At 44.7% G+C, this 21,626-nt stretch overlaps 1 protein-coding gene across 1 annotated transcript in view; it reads left to right on the top strand.

Annotated features, from left to right (window-relative positions):
* The window catches only part of GATB (glutamyl-tRNA amidotransferase subunit B), a 71,737-nt gene that overhangs the window by 14,271 nt on the left and 35,840 nt on the right, over positions 1-21,626 (top strand). The window contains exons 3-5 of the mRNA XM_037168094.2: positions 11,829-11,942; positions 14,684-14,882; positions 15,304-15,426. Coding sequence (XP_037023989.2) covers positions 11,829-11,942; positions 14,684-14,882; positions 15,304-15,426 — 436 coding nt within the window. The remainder of the gene's footprint in view (positions 1-11,828; positions 11,943-14,683; positions 14,883-15,303; positions 15,427-21,626) is intronic.

Below are 21,626 nucleotides of genomic sequence, written 5' to 3'. Positions count from 1 at the left end.
GGTCCCAAAGTGCCTACTTTGAAGGGGACTGAGGCATCTTTGTCCCATGTACAGTATTTTTTGTATCTTCTTCAATAAATGTCTCTGTTTTCCATAGTACATGACTGGATACCTTTACAACAGACCTCATATACTTGTCCTTTGAGGCCATTAGTATAGGCCTTTTTTACTTAGTCATTTTTTTAATGTATTTTCAACTTCACATTTAGAATGGGGGAAGGAGTTGGCTTTTCTTTCCACTGCAGCATCGTGGGAGATTTTTTTCCTTAGCTCTTTTAAAAATATTGGCAAAGTTAAGAAGTCATTCTGCCATTGGCATCCCAGAAATGACAAGCGTAGGCTTGGTGATGTTGGCATAGTTTGTGTAGTCAGGCTGGGCCCCTCCAAAGCACATTCTGTTACTCACGGCAGAGGGTTCTTGCTAGTGAGCCTTCGTGGTCCCCAGCCTTCCACCACTGGTTGCATCCTTATTAAAAGGCCTGGAGTTGGGGCAGGGAGCATAAGTGAGAACCCAGGAGCCTTTAAAAGTATTGTATTCCAACAGTTGGTGCATGCATGTCCTTTCACAAGTCTAAAAGCAAGAAGCATAATTAATCAGGGGTCTTTTTCATGCTCTGCCTCTTTCTGAGGAGGTGTAGACAGGCAGTAATCTGTGATTAGCAACAGTGTCTTGAATTTTCGGTGATATTTACACTCTCATAGGCTACCCCAGTGAGCAAGGTCAGGGGCTCCGACCCCAATTGATAGAAGAAACTGAGGGCCCTATTGACTTGCCCAAGAACACAGGGAGGTCAGGGCTCAGTTAAAAAAAGCGAGAATTGCCCAGTTGCATTGTTAGCATAAAGCAGCAGACTGCATTGCCTTCTGCAGTATGTGCTAATTGTTCATTTCCAACAAAACACAACAGGGAATTTTTCCTTTATAGCTAGTTGTAAATGTTTAAGATGCCTGTAGTCACTCCTAATTGTTGTTTCCTTATCACAGCAAGCAAGCGAGATCTTATCTGTCTTCTTGCTTGTTCTCTTCCATTGTTACATCCCTGCAAAGAAGTTAAATGTATATGGAAGCACCCCATAAACTCTCAGTGACACGTACATGTTGTTTACTATTGTTATGATAGTCATTCTTCACTTTGCATCATTAAAAGGTAAATAAATATATTCCCATTTCCTGATGGCCTGTAGGGATGGGCAGGGAGTGTTACTTGTGTAACACTCACCTGAAGTCACTTAAAATAGCACCTGTCACAACAGCATGAGTAGCAGTGACGTGAAGTTCTCAGTCATAGAAGTCTTTCAGAGAGGTGCAAATTGAGAAATTGCATTTACATGTGTAGGGTGAGGCAACAGAACGGAAGCATTAACAGAAAAGAAGATACATAGACAACTTTGGGGGAAGATAAAAGTATTTTCAAGTAGAAAAGGTAATATTGAGGAAAATTATTTTTCTACCAGGTGAAATCATGAGCAAATCTTCCTTTCATGCTCTTGATTATATATATGTATTGTCTGTGTGCAGGATGTGTGTGTGTGTGTGTGTGTGTGTTTATGTTTATATATGGAAAGATAGATATAGATATCTAGGTACAGATAGATATTAGTAGAGAATTCCCTAATGGATTTTTCACATTTTGCTAAGAGGGTTGCGGGCTAAGTTCAGGGTAATTGAACTTAGTTCAGTTCAGATAGATATTGTGTATATACAGTGTATTCTTTTCTACAGCTGATTTTCAGCAACAGTGAGTCAGAGCTGCTGACCCGCATGTGTCATTTTGGAGCTAACACCTGTAGGTAGCTCCCACGTCCTCTTACCGCTTTAAGGCTTGTAACATCTCACCATCCTTTCAGGGAATTATTATCTCCAGCTTTCTCCCTTCCCCATACTTTTTATCTAAAAAAATTCAAACTTATAGAAAAACCCAAAGAACAGTACAGTGAATATGCATCCTGCTCCTGGAATAGTTTTTCCTTTGGATGAGCCATTTCAGAGTCAGTTGCACACTCAAGGCACTTCATCCCTAAGTACTTCAGCATCTGTCCCCTAGGAACAGAAGATTCTCTTGTATGACTACTGTATAACTATCACCCTCCAGAGAGCTAAGATGCACACAGTACTGTTATCTAAGACCCAATTCATGTTCAGGTTTGCACGGTCATCTCAGTGTCAGTCTTTATTTCCTTCTCCCAGTCCAGGGTCCAGTCTAAGATCATCCATCGTATTCAGTTGTCATGATGCTTTAGTCTCATTTTCCACTTCTTTTTTTCCTTTCCTTTCCTTTCCCTGTCTTTCTCTCTTCCTCCTCTCTCTTTCTTTTTCTCTCTCTCTCACTCTCCTTTTTTTTTTCATGGCATTGACAATTTTTAAAAGTTCAGGCCAGTTTTTTAATTTTACTTATTCTTGAAGGAAACATAATTAAGGAACTACAGGATTTTGCCTTATGACAGTTTGGCTTGGCAGGTTTTGGGGTGGACGGGTTGTTTGGTAGTTTTATTCTAACAAAAGGAAAGTTTAGGTCTATGAAATAGACTTTAGTTTTAGACACAGATGTTTAATGGTTGGAGACCTAAGTTTGAGCTTTTATTTTATTTATTGAATTCATTGTGGTTACATTGATTATTATATAGGTATAAGGTGTACAGTTCTCTCTTTTTCCTTTTAACCTCCATGATTTTGTGGCTTGCCATTAAGCTTCTTAAGGGATGCATTCCTATTAGTTGTGTGAAATTCAGGATAGGTTCTGCTTTCGAAATATCTGTGTCCTGATAGACCCTTTCAAAGGCTGTCTTCAGCATATCCCTGAGACTGATGAACATAAGTAGAGCTCTTTTGATGGAATGGCAGGTGTCTCTGGGGATTTGCTTTTGACATTCACAGGCCTTGTTCCACCAAATTCTCTATCCATGGCAGTAATGAACACCTAGCCAGCATTTCTTAAGAGTTCTTTTGGTTCAAGCCACTTGCTTCATATCTCAGCAAAAATCAGATCTTTCAGCTTCATGCTGATCTTTTATATAAAGATGAAAGCAGATTTCATTGGGATCGTTAGAGCTTTTCACTCATGAAATTAATGTTTCTTATCACTATCACTGATTACTCTCGAGGTTTCAGTAATATGAAATAGTTTATCATTCCCTCGAATCTTTCTCTGCAGGTGTAAAGCCTTCTGAGTGAATTTTGGGGTAAGTTAGAAGAGACTTGGCAGTTTAAGTATGGGGGCAATCCAAAATGAATGGATTTGCATAGTTTGGCCTTTGTAATATGAATACACTTTTCTTAAAAGCAATAAACAAGAGAAAGACAGATATTCAGAGTTAAAGACATGGATCTTTTCTGTGTTAAAGATCCTGGCCCCATTCAAAAAACATTCAGAAGAACAATGGTTTTTCTAAAAACTTGATTCCCATGTCTGCTTGATGCTTTCATACATCTCTTCTCCATAGACTCTCTTTGTATTTCAAAGGCAGCTGCTGTCTTAGAAGACAAGAGGTCATAGATGTGTGGTGGGCACCAGTGAGGTGGGACTGAAACCTGGCTCAGTTAACTGGTTGATAACTGTCACCTTGTTAGAAGGCCGTTTCTTTCACCGGAGAATGGGAGCTGTTCTCAGCTGCAGGCAAGCATACGGTGTAATCCAGGAAAATTTTTCCTCGCTGTAAAACAGAAAATGTGGTAATATAAGCTTCCTGAGTTAAGAAATATGATCTCTATTCCACTGGAGATAACACACTAATTATCACAAAAAGTGTAGGTTATCCTTTACAAGCGAAATATTATGTTGACATGGTACATAATTTTGGCACCTGTCGTGCCTTACCTTGGATTGTAAATCCAGACCAACAGGTCTGTGGAGCTGTTTGGCCCTTTTGGAATTAGATTCCCTCACCTTCTAGAACAGCTTGCTTATAAAGATTGGATTGAGTTGGGCATTTTGCAGTTAATAACACTTCCATTCTGAAACTAGTATTTACTAAATGTCTACCATCTGTTGAGTGATTTTACTTAATTATTATTTTTTACCTAACAGATAAGGAAGCTGAGGCCCAGAGAGGTTTGGTAAGTTGTGCAAGTCACACAGCTAGTAAGTAGTAGAAAAGAGATTTCGACTCAGGTCTTTCTGACTCAGTTTTGCCTCCCTGCCCACTGTTTGTCAATCAGTAGAGGACTTCTTGGAGATCAGGTTAATTGCCAGTGAATAATGCCAAGTTAGTAACCGTTGTGAATGTTGTGGAAAGAAGGACTAGAGACCAGTTAACCTGCATACCCGATCTTGTTTTGTACTGGTTGCAAACAACTCTCAACCCTTCTGAGCTAACTTGGCTAACTGGCCAAATGTGAGGCCCCACACAGGAACGCTGGTTGTTGGGCTGTTGGCTTCCAACCCCAAAGTGAAGTCCAACCCGTGTCATGTGAGAACTGTTTTAAATGCTTAGGACAGAGACGAGCCTAGAGCTGCCTAGGCCAAGGGTGTTTCCTTTTCCCTGCAAGCCCAGAGGTGAACGTCAGATCTTAGTATTCCAGTGGTCCGTGGAAAAGCAACAGAGACTGCCTGAAGCTGGTCTAGGCTGCCCTTCCCACCAGGCAGACAGAGGCAGGAGAGTGAGAAGAGTGGGCCTCTGACACTTTGGACCAAGAAAATTTCCTTGCCCTTGATCCTGACCAGCCTGGGGATACAGAGGAGCACTGGAGCTCAAGGAGGCCGAAAGCAACAGACAGCACTCCTTTTGAACACGAATATTCATGTGAAATGGGTATTTGTTTTTTTCCCTCCATTCCGAAAGAGGGATTTAAACCAAAGAGAAAATGTAGCATTCCTTTCTCCTTTTCCCTAGGCAATGCCCATGTTTAGGCATAAAGAACATACATATTTATGTAGGTATAGCCATATAAATATTTAATATCTGCATAAAACTAGTAACTTTTGGTAGTAAAATTTCACTTTAAAAATTATCTGAACCGACCACTTTTAGCAGGCTTAATTATCACAGCTCAAGAGTGTTCATATTTGTCTTGGCCGATGATACAAGGCCTTGATGGTGAGAAGGGATGTAGCGGGTAGGAAATAGGGGGAACAGTTTTCTCTATCGTAATGAAAATTTATCTGTGTGGCAACTTTTGCCTTGAATAGGAATCAGAGTGAGTTCATGCTTTGAGACAAATTTATGGTTAGCAGTAAGATCAAGGCCCATTTTACTGCCTTGTTTTTACTTAATAAATCTTAATTACTGTCTCTTCATAAATTACAGTGTTTACCATGCTTTATCTCAGTCATCAGATTTGTCATATATAGCATTAATTTCACAGAATAATTGCCTTTTGGGCTTTTTGTGAAACATCACCTCATATTCTTTTTTTTCTTGCAAAATCTCTATTTTGTTATTGTTAATTTCAAAAGCCTCTTTTCCCACTTTTTTTATTGTTGAAGCACAGTTGTCTCCATCCCCCCCCCCCAGCATCCCCCCCCCCATTCCTCCACCCCAGACATTCCCACTTACCTTCTTTGTTTTAATGCTCCAGAGGAACTGCCAGCTGGATATTCAGGGAGCACAGTAGTCTTGTAACCTCTCCTCGGTTTTTCAAGGAGGCACTGGCAGCAGTTGGACTGACTGTGGGTATCGCAGCATCCTGAGCTCACCAGTTGAAGGTAAAGTAGGAAGAGGAGAGAAATGGAGTGAATGATGGACTATTTTGAAAGACATGCAGTTTTATTCCTTTAAAGTACATCACAAAATATTTCCTGGTATAGGTCCCAGAGCCAGACTTTAGTGAAGAGATTCATTTGTAATTAGTAGAATTTGACATAAATATGCTGAAATCCTAGGGAATATTTTATTGACTTAAGTAGAATGTGCATTCTTCTTCATGCTATTAATTTGCTTTGTAAATTCTTTCCTAATAGTTAATGTAGACTTCGACTTAAGTCCAACCCAAGTTATCACTAATGTTCCTTGTAAATTAGTAGCATTTATTATTCTTGGCTCCCAGTATATGAAAAAGAAATCCACAAAATGTTCAATTTTATGTTGATTGGACAGACTTGAGAGGGGCACCAATTTATTAACTGTTTATCAAAAGAAAGTCACTGAAGTGGATATAAAAACGTGTGTATTTGCTGTGTGGTTGTGGTCTGCACATCCTCATGTCCACACCTCGCTGCTCCCCGGCTCCTCCGAGTATCACGTAGGGGGGTAAGGGGGCTCTCCCCAAAGGCTGCAGTTCCTAGTGCCGCAGTCACCTGACTGGTGGGCCCACGGCCAACTCTGGTGAAGGACTGGAGGTGGGAGGAGAGAAGCCACAGGGTATTTCTTCTTCCTGCTCCTCTTCCCACAACATCTCTGGTGGTAGATGGGTCTTGTCCAGGGCTCCAACTGCTGGGAGACAGACCCTCCCTGTTGCCAGCATCCTCTGGCTGCCTCATACCCTGGCTCTAGTAGCGCTGCCTCTCTGTGCCCCGCCCTCCGGCCCTGGGGTAGGGGTGGCTTCCTGCTGTTGAGAATCTCCTGCTGCCTCCTCCTGCCCCCTGACCTCTCAGCTCTTCCATCACCTGTGTGAAGTCTCTGCATTAAATGTGCTGTATATTCCATACTCAGGGTGGTTTCTTTTTCCTGACACATATATTTTATAGAACAATTTTGCTTTTACTTATAGCTTATGGGTGTTGAGAAAGGGAGTGTTACATTACTCATCACCTCAGTTAATGTATAATGAACTGGGTATTGCCTGCAGAAAACGGGGCAGAGAAGAGTGAGACAGGAGGACTTGACTGCCCCCGGGGAGCTCAGTCCAGTTGGGAGACAGTGCTTCAGCCGAGTGCTGGGGACTTCGAGGGACTGGACAAGGCTGGTGGTGGGACATCCAGGAGCCTTGCCAGGGTCTGGCTGTAGTGGCTGAGGTCTGGCTATAGAGGTGCTGCCAGCAGAAGCAGCAGTTTGGACAGAAGCACATCACCCGTGTGGTTGCATGGGAGGCTGTTGGGTTAGGGGCAACGGAGGGGGTGGGAGCTGGGGAGGTCGTGGGGCTAACTCACCATGGGCAGTGAGGATCCCACCAAGCACATGGACTTTATCCTCCTGTGCTGAACCCTGAGGAGGGTTTTAAGCAGGGGAATTACATGAACAGATTTATCTTTTAGAAAGGTCGCTCTTGAGTGTGGAGGAGGGATCAGAGGGTTAAGAGTGGAGGCAGAGAATCCAAGCCAGGTAGTTAGTGCAGAAGTCTTGGCTGGAAGGCTGATGTTGGAATGGAGGCCCGACGTTATCAATGGGATTTGGGAAGAGGAGAAAATCAGATACACTAGGAAAATTCAGTGTGTAGAAAACATGGTGGGGTTTTTTTTGGGGGGGGGTGAGGGATATGTTGGGAGTTGTCATTTAAATGATGGGCCATTGTACTCAGACATCAGGATGTGTTTGGTTAGGCTAAATACGTCTTAAAACTAGAAGACTCTTTCTTAAATCGGGGTCACAAAGTGCCCTGGGAGGTGTCTTGCATGTTTTTGCTGCTTTATGCTCTGGACGTATTTTAGGTTTCAAAGAGTTTATGGTTGCAGCACTGCTCATGTTTTACAGACGAGTGATTCTTTTTAAAAACCAGTCACTATCCCCCACCCCTATCCTTTTCCTGGCCGTGATCTTCCCAATCTCTCTCTACCAGTCACAAAATTTATTGACTATCTTATCTCCTGCCTCTACCCATCATACCTTTCCCATCTTCTGATCTAATAAAAGAATCAGACTCTTATTTGATAAATCATTTCGTGGATGTTTGTGTCTAGGGGTTTTAGACGTCTGTCAATAAAACATCCCCTGCTGATGGAGAAAACCTATAGGTCTGTTTATTATCAAACCTCCACATGCCAGAGACTGTGTATTAAGAGTTTTACAAAATTAAAGAACAGTGTTTGCCTTCTAGAAGAAAGATGTCTCAAAACCAGCCCACAGCCCTGGCTAGTGTGGCTCAGTGGGTTGTGCATGGGCCTATGACCAAAGAAAGGGCCACCGGTTTGATTCCCAGTCAGGGCACATGCCTGGGTTGTGGGCCAGGTCTCCAGTAGGGGGTGCATGAGAGGCAACCACACATTGAAAACAAGCCTACAAAGATAGAAATAGGCAAGAAGAAAATGTCAGAAACAGTATCTACCTTGAATCTTTCTGCAGTAGGGTTTGGTTTGAGTCGATGCTCCAGAGTTATGGCCAGGTGTTGGTAGTGTTGATAACAAATGCCAGCACGCATCATTCTTTGAAGATTTGAGATGGAGTGTCGCAGCTGAGAGCCCGGGTTCTGGGGGTCTCACTTCCTAGCTCTGCCTCTTATTGTATAAGTGTCACCTTGACCAAATGACTTAATCTCTGTGATTCCCATCATTATCTGTAAGATGAGGATCATAATAGTGTCTGCTGTAGGAGTGTTTTGAGGATTAAATGGCAAACGTATGTGATGTGCATAGCACACCAGCTAACACAGTAAAATGCATGATAAATACTTCTTCCCAAAGCCAAAGTACATTTCATAAGGCTCAGCTGAGAAAGGTGCGCTGTGTGAGTTGCAAGGGTCATTGCTCTCCTTGCACATGAAAGCTGGGTGGCCAACCCGAGGTCCTTTGTAGTCAGGTCGTGTTGGTTGCAGAGAAAATCCTGGACCATGCTTTCTTCAGGACAAGTTAGTCTTTCGAGTTTTCGAGTTACCTCTTTAGTCATATCATATACATGATTGGTTGTCACTTCAGGGCACTCTCAGAAACAAGTTTGAAGCCAACAGGTGGCAGGGAATACCTTAGAGGAAATTCAGGCAACGCTGCCTGTCTGAAACCTTTTTTTGATATCTGTCACCTCGCTCCTCATTTAAGTTTAACACATATTAATTGAGCACCACTATTTTTTTTGTTCTATATGAGGCTCCAGGGAAACAAGGATGAACAGACAATTCTATCCTTATGAGACTTACTGTAATGGAAGTATATGTAAGCAAGTTCAATGCACAGATGCAAACACAAATGGAAGCGTGTAGAAGGCCCTAGCAGTACTTGGGAAGAATAGTAAGGAAAGTTTCACAGATTCAGGGGCATCTCAGTGGATTTTGTGTGGACTAGGAAGAGGGAGATTCAGCAGGTCAGCAGGGTTTGTACAGGGGCACTGGATGGACCATATGTGTTTGGGGTGGGGGGATAGGAGATGAAATCGAGGATGCAGGCAGGAGCTGGATCTTGTAAGAGCTTGGCCTTGATCATGTGGGCATTGGGGGCTGCAGAGGGATTTTAGGCATTGGAATGCTGTAAGATTGGCATTTGTAGCAGGACCATCCTGGTATGGAAGGTGAACTTGAGAAGGATGTTGGAGATGCTGGCAGGTCCGTGTCCCCACTGCAGATTTAGTAAGGCCAGTGACAACAGTCCTATTTACTTCTGTATCCTTGAAACCTAGTGCTTTTTAGACATTTAAGAAATGTTTTAGAATAAAGACAGTCCAAGTTGAATTTCTCAATTCTGCATCCTCTCCTCAGAACATGCTGACCTAGACCTCCATCTGTCACGAACAGCTTGACTGAGATCATAATAAATTCTTTCCTTCATGGCATTCTTTTAACTGGTACTCCGTATTTACTAGTCCCTCAGTGCAACTGTAGTACGGTGATGATTGATGCTGATAATTCTGACCCTGAGGTACTTCAAGCCTTCTAAATCATCAAAAGCAGATTAAAATATATTCAATATTACTGTAATGTTTGTGTGTTTTACTGCATTCCTATTCTTTGGAAATGCACGGTTTATCACATGCCTGTGTACTCCTTTGCGCGTAGGCACAGTGAGAGTCTGTGATCACCCACAACCCTTCTCCCTCACAGTGCCTGTCGACAGAGCCAGTTTGTTAGCAGTGCATGCTTAGAAGTAAGCAAGCAAAAACAAACCCAGGGTTTCTTCTTTCCTGGGAGGAAGCAGGCTGGCCCCAAAGGGGCAGGTTGGACAGAGATGAGAGAGAAAGCTGTGGTTTAAAAAGTGGGAGTGAAAACACAAGCACCGGTGCAGACTAGCAGGTCAGCAGTTTGCTACAAACCCAGGCTAGGGCCCAGCCTGGGAAGAGCAGGGCCCAGGGCAGGGACACCAGCTTCACAGCCTCATGTGCCTGGGCCCAAACCACTGGGCATGAACTTGGCAGCAGTGTGTACCAGCTATATTTGTATTACAGTAACAACTGCTCAGTAAAGTGCCAAACAGCAAGTGGAAACATCAGTAAGTAGAGCATCCTGTTCCCTACACTCACACCTCTTTTCATGAAAACCATTATCACTGCAGAGCTGACAATATGACTCTGCCCGGAATGAAGAGCCCCGAGCGGAGGCCGTGCGAGGGCTGGCTCCCTTTTGTGGGCTGGCTCCCAGAAGAAAGGGCACTCCTGTTGTTACCAGGAGGGACACAGGCGGTTTGGATTTTCCTTGGGGAGGGGGGCTGTATGTTGCAGAAAATAGAGATGCCTCTTGCATGTTGTTGTGCAGACTTGTTTTCAAATCTGTGTCTGACCACCAGATTGTGCCTGTGTGCGCCTCCCTGGTCATCGCAGCCTGGGGAGCCAGGCCCCACGGTGTGGGGGCTCCGCTCCGCACCCTCTTGGCGAGGGCACAGGTGGACTTGAGAGCTAGCTTCACCGTTTGCCAGCTCTGTGATCTGGATGAGCCTCTTAGTATCTCTGGATCTCGATTTTTCTTTTTCTGAAATACTGGAATATTATAAGTTCCTCTTTTACAGGGTTGCCGTGAGGCTGAAATACAATGCTGGACATGAAAATGTTTAACTGGGAAGCCATGTATACATAATAGCACACTAAATATGCTAAAGCACATGATAAATATTCTAATAAAAATAGAAATGTTTCATCAGCAAACATGATGCCTCAAAATTTTTCCCAAAGTACAGTGGGGAAAATGAACTATTTATTGACTTCCTACTGTAGAATATATGTTCTGACTGTTACTATAGCCACTCCACAAGCTAGAGGTTAAGTCCCCCTTTCAGAGATGAGAAAACTGAGCTAGTCGTAGATATATATACATACACACACACAGCATAAGTGGGATTTGGACCTGACTCTGGAACTTAATGCTCCTTCTGCTCGTGTCAAGTTGTCTGTCTTATTACAACTCTCCCTCCCCCAGCGTTCTTAAATGCTGGGAAGTTACTAGCCATTTCTTAGCCGCCCACTCCTGCAAGTGGGAACTCCTGAGCTCCCAGAGCCCCTGGAGGGACCAGTCCCCAAGGAGAGTCAGGGTGCTGGGCACTGAGACTCCACCTTCAGAGAACTGGCCAGGCCTGGGTGGAGACAAGGAGGCAAGGGCAAGGAAATGTGTGCCACAGGTCCCAGTCCTTGAGATGACTATGGCCCCGGAGTTTCCAGGAGTTCGTTCTCTCTCTGTCACACTATTTTCCAGCCTCACGGAGGTGCTTTGGGGAGCCACTGTGTGGATTCTCCCCCCAGGAATCAGGGCCTCTCATTCATTCTGACCAGCTCCATGTTCTGCTGATTCCATGTGGAGACCACTTTGCTGAGCCTTTCTGGGACCCTCCTTGTTAACTTTGACGCCAGGTACTGGGGGAAGGATCCCCGAGGTGGCAGTTCATTACCTGCCCAGCGGGACCCACCGCCACATGCCTTCTCTTCCATATATAAAGTTTTCCCCGTTCCAGACAGACAGGTGGCTTGTGAACTGGAGCCGCCCACACGGAGAACCAGCGATAATGCCTGCTGAAGGGCCAAATTGAATATTCGGGGGGTGTTGGTTTGTGGAAGAAGCCTTTGTTCAGACTGTGGATCTGAGAGGAGCTGTGTGTCTTGTTTCCGCAGGTTCTCAACAGGAGGTGCGTAGAGGCAGCAGTGATGACAGGCCTGGCCCTGAACTGCCGCATAAACAAGAGGTCCTTGTTTGACAGGAAGCACTACTTCTATGCAGACCTCCCTGTAAGTATGCTTTGTGGCCTGTCCTCTGCGAGTTCGCAGGAGCTGTAGGTTCCTGGAGCCAGGGAGGAGGGCCGAGCCTCTCATGTTTTCCGTCTGAGCTCTGTCCCCCTCAGCGGGAAGTGCTGCCCAGCCCGGATGAAGACAGGAGCCCCCGATGTTTACTAGATTGGATGCAATTGTCCTGATTGCTGACTCCTTGCTTAGCCTCATGCTTCTGGCGGCTGGCTCATAATTGAACGGGGAGTAGAAGCCGCTGTTCCCAGGCTCAGCCCAGCCGTGGTGTTTGGCACTAATTGCCTGTTAGGACAAAAGCTAACTCTGGGGCTGATGCAACGGTAAATGCGTACTGTAGCTCTGTAGACGCAGCGAGGGCTTCGCTCTTTCAAGTTGAAGTTCCCAATAATAGGACTTTCACCTTTGGAGGCATTTCTGTCATCTCACGAGGAGCGAGTAAGTGGACAATAGTAAGCAGAAACATGAACCAGATGTCTAGACTAACAGCAGTAATCGGCTGAGCAGTAAACCCCATATTAACCTGCTTTTTCCTTAAAATTAGAAAGCGTTTTTCTTTCAGAGAAGCCACTGGGAACTAGAGGCAGTGTTTTATAATGTCGAACAGAACCAAAACTGTAATGTTGGCCGGGTTTCCCCAAATGATATTTCACTTGATCAGAGCCTCTGACCCTCAGTGTGGCCCTTCTTCAGATTGAGAAAAACAGCTGCGATGATACTGCTTCCCGTTCTTCTTGAACTGGAGACAGGTGAGCTGTTTCTTAGTGAGTGAGATCGGGAGGAAACTTCAGAAAAAAACGAGAACCCGAACTCTCCAATTGCTGCCGCGTTTACCCTTTGGCTCCCGGCATTTAGAACATTCTGCTCTTTCCTAGGGTAGAGAGAATGAACCCGAGTGTTTCACATCTTTTAAGAGTGATAACCAGTTTGGTTAAGGTGGGAGACTTAGTGGTAGGTTACTAAACTGAGATGTTTTGAGTATTGGTGTCTTTGAATTCTTTCTGGCCCAGTAGCTCAGATAATTCAGAGTTAGTATTGCCAAATATTACATGGGACATACTTACACTGAAAAAGTATTAGTTATTTATCTGAATAAACAACTTATTCAAATTTGAATTGAACCAAGCATCCTGTATTTTATTTGGCAGCCCCACCCAGAGTTTAATTTTTATGAACTGAGACTTCCTGTTTTCACATAGAGGATGAGTTAGCCTAAAACAGTGGTCCTTGCCTCAAAGCCTGGTTCCCTGGGCCACCAGCGTCAGTTTCTCCTAGGGATTTGTCAGAAATTCTCGGGCACCACCCCAGACGTTTTGACCAGTGTGCCAGGTGATTCTGAAGCAGCTAAAGTTTGGAAAACGCTGGCCTCATGCCTAGGATTACTGATTCTGAAGCCAGACCATCTAAGTTCACATCCTGTTGCTGATACTGACTAGTTAGGTGACTTCGGGCAAGGCCCTTAACCCTTGCCATGCGTGTACAGGCAGTCCCTTGCTATATCGAGGTTCACCTATTGCGGCTTCGCTGTATCAAGGGTTTTTTAAAAATTAAAAAGTTTTAAATTTTAAAATCTAAAATTTTTTTTAAAACCCTGTGATACAGTAAAGCCGAAATGAGGTGAACCACAATATACCAAGGGACGACTGTATACTTCACTGGTGAGTACCCATATAGAATTTTATATGTTGTTAAAGTTATGTAGGTTTAAGAGTGTAGAAAGTGTTTAAGAGTATATGAAGTGTTTATAAGAGTGTGGGAAAGGTGTATAGGAGTGTGGGAAGGGTTTATAAAGTCTTAAAATATATATAAATAATAGAATAAATATAACGCCACTACTTGGCAGATGTTCACCTATCTCGGGGGTCGCTGGAACGCAACTCCCGCAGTAGGTGAGGGATCACCGTATCTCCTTCCTTGAATTGCTGTGCGGATTAAGAGGAGTCACGTACTGAGAACACGGTGTCAGAGACTCCAGTAAGCCCTGCAGACGCTTCAGCTGTTCTCTGTGCTTCCCCAATTCTCCAGTTTCGGTCTGCCGCCTCTTTAGCAAATATGTTGATGTGCGTGTGTGTTTGAAAGTGATTCTCTCCACCTCGGAGGAGGTGAGGGGCCCCTGAGGTTGGTCAGTATTTTACTACTGCGTGCTTTCCATTAGCTGAATGTGCGTGTCCCAGCAGTTTCTGGCTGGAGGAGCAAGGAAAGTTGGGTCAGGGAGGGCAGCTGGCACAATCGGTTAGCTTAAACAACAGGAACAAAGCGAGCTTGTGCTAGTAGCAACTGCTGTCAGCCGTGCTGAGAGTAGATAGCAAATGCTTAGCCAGCACTTCCCAATAAGGAAGGTCTGTCAGGAGCCCAGTAATCAGATGCAGGGTTTAGGCTAATGAGCTAAGTGGAAACAATACATTCTTTTCTTAGAGTCTTCTGACCATGAGATTATTATTCCCCAAAATGGAACTTCAGTAGGGAAGATAGGATTCGTGTTGTTAATTGCATCATTATTTTCAGGGTGAGGAGTCCAGGGAAGGTTAGGGGGGATGGAAAAAGCCAGAAGAGGCCAGGCTGAATTATGGCTGCAAGGCATAAACTAATTTTTCTTCCCCTTTCCTTTTTCGTTTAGCTGTGTTGCATTTTTATGTAAGCGTACAGTTCTGTGACATTAAAAGGAATAGTAAACTGGACCCAGCTTGTATCTATGGACCAGTGACTACATAACGCATGTTTGTATGCAGGCAGGCTACCAAATTACCCAGCAGAGGCTCCCAATCGCTGTGAACGGGAGCCTGGCCTACAGCGTCTGTGTGGGGATGAAGCGGAGTCAGGTGATCAACAAGACAGTGAGGATCAAGCAGATCCAGCTGGAGCAAGACAGCGGCAAAAGCCTCCACGATGACCTGCGGTCTCAGACGCTCATTGACTTGAACAGGGCAGGTAGGCTTAGGGATTTTCTGTGACTTCCTGCCAGCATCCCTGCCTCCCCTCCAGTTCCCTAATCCAGTCCAGGACCCAGGCCCAGGAGCCCGACAGTGGAGGTGAGAGTATCAGTGTTGGCACTGGCACAGCTGATCTGAGTGCTGGGATTGCTGTTGGGCTTGCTAACAGCCCATCCCTGAGACAAACATAGCCACCTGGTCAGGACTCCACAGCTGAATATCTTAGGGAGACTTTAAAAGATAAACCAAAGTTAAGAATCAAAAAAATGGGGGGAAAGAGAGAAGCAATGCGGAGGCTAGGACCCACTCTGACGGTGCTTCGGTGACACAGGGCAGGGTTTGCCAAAGGCTTCCGCTGACTTATCTGCTGATGGGATTGGAGAGCTCCAGTCAGGCTGATGCTGCCTCTCATTTGGTAGGAGTCGGCCTTCTGGAAGTGGTCCTGGAACCAGACCTGTCCTGTGGAGAAGAGGCGGCCATGGCGGTCAGGGAGCTGCAGCTGATACTTCAGGCCCTGGGGACCAGCCAGGCCAACATGGCAGGTAGAAGCCACACAAGCAGTGTCCGTCCTTCTCCACCGTCTCCCTTTCTGCTTCCTGAGTCTCTGCATTTGGGTGTTATTCTCTGTATCAGCTACATGAGGTGGTCTACATCTTTTTTTCAGCTTTTTGCATTTCTGGTTTTGTTTTGTTTTTTCTTAGAATTCTCCTTGGATTCTCTTCTGAGCTTTTAACCAAAATAAACACACTAAAAACAACAGTACAGAGACGCTGAGCCCAAGAATGTGAGGTTAGAAGTCGCAGAAGTAGAGGCTTTCTCTCTGGCTTTGTGCATCAGAATGATGTGTGGATTAATGAGATAATGTGTTTGTGCCGTGTGGGCATTCTCAGTGAGAAGACATTGTGTATCCAGGGTAGCTCCGAGTGAGTGAGTGCTGTGTAGGCGACACTTCTTTGTTTCCTGGTGCTTTCCCTTGAGTCTGTTTGTTTTCCTTTTTTTGTAGAATTTTCATCCATTTACAGCTGAAACCAAATTATATAAACTATAAGCCAAGGTTATGGTTTCACAAAACTTTAACTTTGAGATACAATCTTTTTTTTAACTTTTTTATTGATTATGCCATTACATTTGTTCTATTCCCCCCTCCGTTCCCCTCCACCCTGCATGCCCCTCCCCCACCATTTCCCCCCTTTAGTTCATGAACATGTGTCTGAAATTCTTTAGATTCTGTATTCCCCTACTATTCTTACCCTCCCCCCTATCTATTTTCTATCTACTGTCTGTGCTACTTATTTTCTGTATATTCTCCCCCCTTCTCCTCCTCCCACTCCCCTGTTGCTAATCCTCCAGGTGATCTTCATTTCTGTGATTCACTCCTGATCCAGCTGTCCTCTTAATTTGCTTTTGTTTTAGGTGTGGTTGTTGATAACTCTGAGTTTGCTGTCCTTTCACTGTTCAACTTTTTTATCTTCTTTTTCTTAGGTAAGTCCCTTTAACATTTCATATAATAAGGGCTTGGTGATGATGAACTCCTTGAATTTGGTCTTATCTGAGAAGCACTTTATCTGTCCTTCCATTCTAAATGAAAACTTTGCTGGATAGAGCAATCTTGGATGTAGGTCTTTGGATTTCATGACTTGGAATACTTCTTTCCAGCCCCTTCTTGCCTGTAAGGTCTCTTTTGAGAAATCCGCTGACAGTCTGATGGGAACTCCTTTGTAGGTGACTGTCCCCTTATCTCTTGCTGCTTCTAGGATTCTCTCCTTCATTTTAATCTTGGCTCATGTAATGATGATGTGCCTTGGTGTGTTTCTTCTTGGGTCCAAGTTCTTTGGGACTCTCTGAGCTTCCTGGATTTCCTGGAATTCTATTTCCTCTGCCAGAATGGGGAAGTTTTCTTTTATTATTTGTTCAAATAAGGTTTCCACTCGTGACTCTTCCCCTTCTGGTACCCCTATAATTCAAATGTTGGAACGTTTAAAGATGTCCTGGAGGTTCCTAAGCCTCTCCTCATTTTTTTTTTGAATTCTTGTTTCTTCATTCTTTTCTGTTTGGCCATTATTTGCTTTCTTCTGGTCCACTCCATTGATTTGAGTCCCAGACTCCTTTCCATTACTATTGGTTTCCTTTGCATTACCATTCATTTCAATTAGTTTAGCTTTCATATGTTTCTCTAATTTGTGACTAAAATCAACCAGTTCTGTGAGGATCCTGATAACCAGTGTTTTGAACTGTGCATCTGAAAGTTCGGCTATTTCCTCATTGCTTAGATTTATCAGCTCTGGGGCTCTGAGTTGTTCTTGAGCCATTTTTGGTCTGTTCGCGCCGGTAAGTAAGAGGGGCAAAGCCTTAGTTGTTTACCAGGGCGGGGCCACCCAGGTGGCTGGTTTGTGACGTAGTGTGTGGGGGCGGGGTCAGAGAGGGAGCAATGGCGGTCCTGTCCGCTAGCCCAGTCTGTCCCATCCCCCCACTCGCCCCAGCCTGTTTATCCGAGCTGAACCGTGCGAGCCTGCTGCCCCGTGCCGTGCGGTCTCCAGGCTCGCCTCTTCACTGGTTTATCTGCACGCAGATGCGTGACCTACTGCAGACAGCCAGCCGCGCCTCTTCCCTGCGTGTGCCCGTAGCTAGCCCGCGATCGGCGCCTTCGGCTGCTTGGGCACCACCAGGTCAGGGATCTTTTTGGTCAACCGGCTCTGCTGCTGGCTTCGCCCCCCTTACCAGTTTAGCCGAGCATTTCGTCCTTTTTCGGACTCTGTATTGTCGATTTTCTGTGTGGTCTCGTTGTGTTTATTGTTGTTAAAAATAGTTGTTCTTAGATTTGGCTGTGCATGGAAGCAAGGTGGGTCCACCTACGCCTCCATCTTGGTGGAAGAACCCTGAGATAAAATCTTAAGTTCAGTAGAAATACGGTAGGAAATTAAAATCAACAGAAAAAAACCCACTTCCTACTTGTACCCTTGGAACCAAACAAGCAATACATTTCAAGGGTTTGCACATTAGATGTGAAAATTGCAAGTATTGGTCAAGCTCAGTTTTGTCCTGGCTCGCTCCCTTGGCCTCTTCCTAGTGTAGCTTTGCTGGCCCAAAAGTCCTGAAAGCTAGTCTCTTCAGTGGTTTTCTCCCTATTTTCTGTTGCCAGGGGCTTTAAAAAAAAAACCTGCCTCCCACAGAGCATTTCCTAACAGAGTGGAGAAAGGATACAGCTTCTACAAGTACAGTTGTTAATCTGTAGCCCACTACAGTGGTATATCAGGCTCTTCCACAGAAACAGACCCAATAGAAAAGAATGTGTGTATGTTACACATGTGTATATGTTTAGACAGAATGAGATTTATTATAAGGAGCTGGCTCCTGTGACTATGGAGGCTGAGAAGTTCCAAGATCTGTGGTCAGGAAGCTGCCGGAGAACTGCGGGAGGGGAGAGCCAAGCTCCGGGAGAACTGGTAGTTTAGTTTCAGTTCAGGTCCAAAGGCCTGAGCACCAGGAGACCTGAGGGTCTAAATTTCAGTCTGAGCCCAAGTCCAAAGACAGGCAGAGACAGCAAATTACCACCAACTCTGTCTTTTGTTCTAGGCCTTCAGTGGATTGAATGAGGCCCACCCACAGTGGGGAAGGCAATCTGCTTTACTCAGTCTATGGATTCATATGTTAATCTCATCCAGAAATTCCCTCGCAGACACACCCAGAACCGTATTTAACTGAATATCAGGGCTCCCCGTGGCCCCATCAAGTTGACACATAACATTAGGCATCGTGAGCCCTGGCTGGTATGGCTCAGTTGTTTGGAGAATTGTTCTATACACCAAAAGGTCACGGGTTTAATTCCTGGTCTGGGAGGAATACTGACATTTCCCTAACATCCATGTTCCTCCCTCCTCCTCTCCGTCCCTAGAATCAATAAATATATCCTTGGGTGAAGATTTAAAAAAAAAATTAGCCATCATGAGTGTTCACAGTGGGTTCCAGTAAATACCATTGATGATGATGAATCATCTCTCTGCCAGTTTACAATGCCATTTACCTACCTTTTTATGTCGTGTAATATGTTTGCGTGGTGCAAAGGGACTTCTGAATTTGTAATTCCACATTTGTTACATGGGGCATCTTACAAGCAACAAATTATTACATCAGAGCACTGGTACAAATTGCATCTGAAGCCAGAACTTGGTGATTTGCTGCCTCCTTTAAGCTAAAGACAGGAAAGGCACCAGCCATGTGAGTGAGTGGTGTAAAGGTTAGCCGCCTACAGGTTTGCTTTAGAGAAATGAGGCTGTGTTTTAGAGGAAGAAAATGCTCCATTTTAGATTTATGGCTCATGCTGCTTTTCATCCACAGAAATAAATGAAATATGGGCAAGCTGGACGGTTATCCGTTTATGCACTAAGTGTTCATTCTCTATTGCTTTAAAAAAGTTTTTATTATTTCATTCTTCTTCAAAATAACTGTGCTTTCTTCCAAACCTATGGAATAATAAACAGGCCACCTGTTAGCTGAAAAATAACCCCATCTGGGTCCTTGCCAAGAGATAAACCATAACGGCAAGGAGGCATCAGTTCAGTGACAGCTGAGAGGGTTCATTAAATCGCATTGGTTGTGACGCTTTTTGTTGCTTTTAAATACAGATTTAGCAGCCTTGCCTGTAGCACAGCAGCAGAGGGGCCGTGGCCGCTCCAAAGTGCTGTGCGGAGGGAAAAAGGTCTGCTGAGCATCTGCAGGGGTCCAGCTCTTTGTGCTGCTCGAGTTTGCTCAGCCCTGACCCCTTTGTTCCCACCACCTGAGACAACTGTGTTGGCACTAGAGACTGCAGCCAGGGAACTGAGGGCCACTCTAGGAAGGACCAGTGGACCCCCAGGGTGCCTTGGGAGTGACTCTTAAATTCCTCTGGGCTGTGATTCAGTGAGCTGCTGACAGTTTGGCTGATGAGCACAGACCAGCTGAGCCTGGGTTCCAGGAGTCATTCCTTCTAGGTGGACCTCTCCCACGGTTGGGATCCTCAAAGCAGTCTGTCGGGTTGGGTGTGTATCTCCGTGGACATCCTATGTTTCAGTGGTAATGGTATTTACAATTTGGGCATTTAGCATGTGCTCCTTCATTCACTAAGTATCTTTAAAATTAATTTATCATTTCATTTAAATTTTACGATATTCCTGCAAGAGAGGTGGTGTTGCACTTGTTGTATAGGTGAGAAGACTGAGGCTTAAGGAGGTGGGGCTATTTGCTCGAGGCGCTCAGAAAGTGACTGTCATAGGGTGTGAGCCCAGGTGTGTGAGTCTAGAAGCCCTTTCTTTCAGTGCTGCCACGCTGCCTCCTAGTGGCAACCACGCAGTGTCCTAACTGCCCTAGTTAGCACCTCGGAAAGATAGTGTGGTGGGTAGAGCCTGGGTGCTGCTGGCGCTGCTGGCGCCCTGGTCCAGACCTGAGTTGGACTCCTGTCCTACTGCTTCCAGCTGTAGGAACCAGGGCAAGGTATTTCATTTCTCTGAGCCTCACTTCCACACTTAACAAAGTGAGCCCCCAAATAATTATGTATGGAAAGGGAAAGGAAGAAACCAAATAGGAAAGACGTCATCTGCGTCTTCGTGCATAGCTGGGGCAGCAGGAAGGCATCCCCGAGGCAGGGGCGGTGGTTGGCTGAGGCAAGGAAGGTTGGGAGAGCAGTACTGTTGTGGGAGAACATCTGAATTCCATGTCGAAGGGGTTAAGTTTGATGGGCCTAACGGGTGTCCAAGTGGCTCTCTCATTGAAACTGGATTGTCTGGAACAGATATGATGGTGTGTGTAAAACTTGTCACCAGTCCTGACAAACAGCCGTGCTCACTGTCTTGGGTATGTTCAGCGGTAGTCAGTAGTAGTGCTTTTACAGAACCACCACTCAGGGTAGATGGGGCCGCTTTGTGAAATACACTTGATACAATCTGGTCGCCTTTCCTCCTTGTCAGACCTTGTTGTTTAAGTTCTGCAGAGTATTCAGTGATCAGAACAAGATAGCTTAAGAGACTCCTCACTAAATAAATCCTCGGGCCCCTGCTGTTCACAGAAACAGCTTTCTGTCCTGATGTTATATTTCTGATGTGTGCCTGTGTTTTAGAAAAAAAATATGTGTAACTGTGGCATATCACTGTGCTCAGTGGTATAGTGCTTTAGCTTTGCTGTTACAAATCTCGACTTCTAGAGGGTAGAAATTGAGCTTGATGACACTCCCATGATATGTGAGCGAGCGCCCTCCCTTTGTGTTGCAGAATGCATCGGGTAAGCCGACTGGTAAGGCTTTTGTGCACCGGAGGCAATTTAACTCAATTTGCTTAAAAGGTATTTTGTCTTCACTGGCTAGACTGTCTTTTGTTAGTGTTTGGTACTCTCTTTGAATCCAGGCTGGGGAACTCCCTTTCAACACTGCAGGATACTAAATGATTCCTCTCAAACATTCATATAGTATGGTCTTCTCTGGGAGAGACTGAAATTCGTGCTTTTATTCCATTTCCAAATTAGAATTCTAAATTGTGAAAGATAGTTTTGTTCTTAAAAGCAAGTGAGGTCCAATTCAGGGTTCCCTGAGTTCCAACAAAGTTGTCTCTCAAGGATTGAGATTTGATTGAGTAGAGCTCAGCGTACTTTGGAAAGTTTTTTGTTTGTTGGTTTTTTGTTTGTTGGTTTTTAAAGCTGAATGAGCCTTTCAAATGGTTCCAGCTGTAGATTAGCCCTATTAGAATTTATCAGGAACTTACTGTGAGGCAGTAATTAC

This window comes from Artibeus jamaicensis, unplaced genomic scaffold (assembly GCF_021234435.1).
Source record: "Artibeus jamaicensis isolate MK-2021 breed Jamaican fruit bat unplaced genomic scaffold, CSHL_Jam_final scaffold_537, whole genome shotgun sequence".
In the NCBI taxonomy this organism is placed as follows: domain Eukaryota; kingdom Metazoa; phylum Chordata; class Mammalia; order Chiroptera; family Phyllostomidae; genus Artibeus; species Artibeus jamaicensis.
This window is presented reverse-complemented; position numbering and strand designations above follow the sequence as displayed.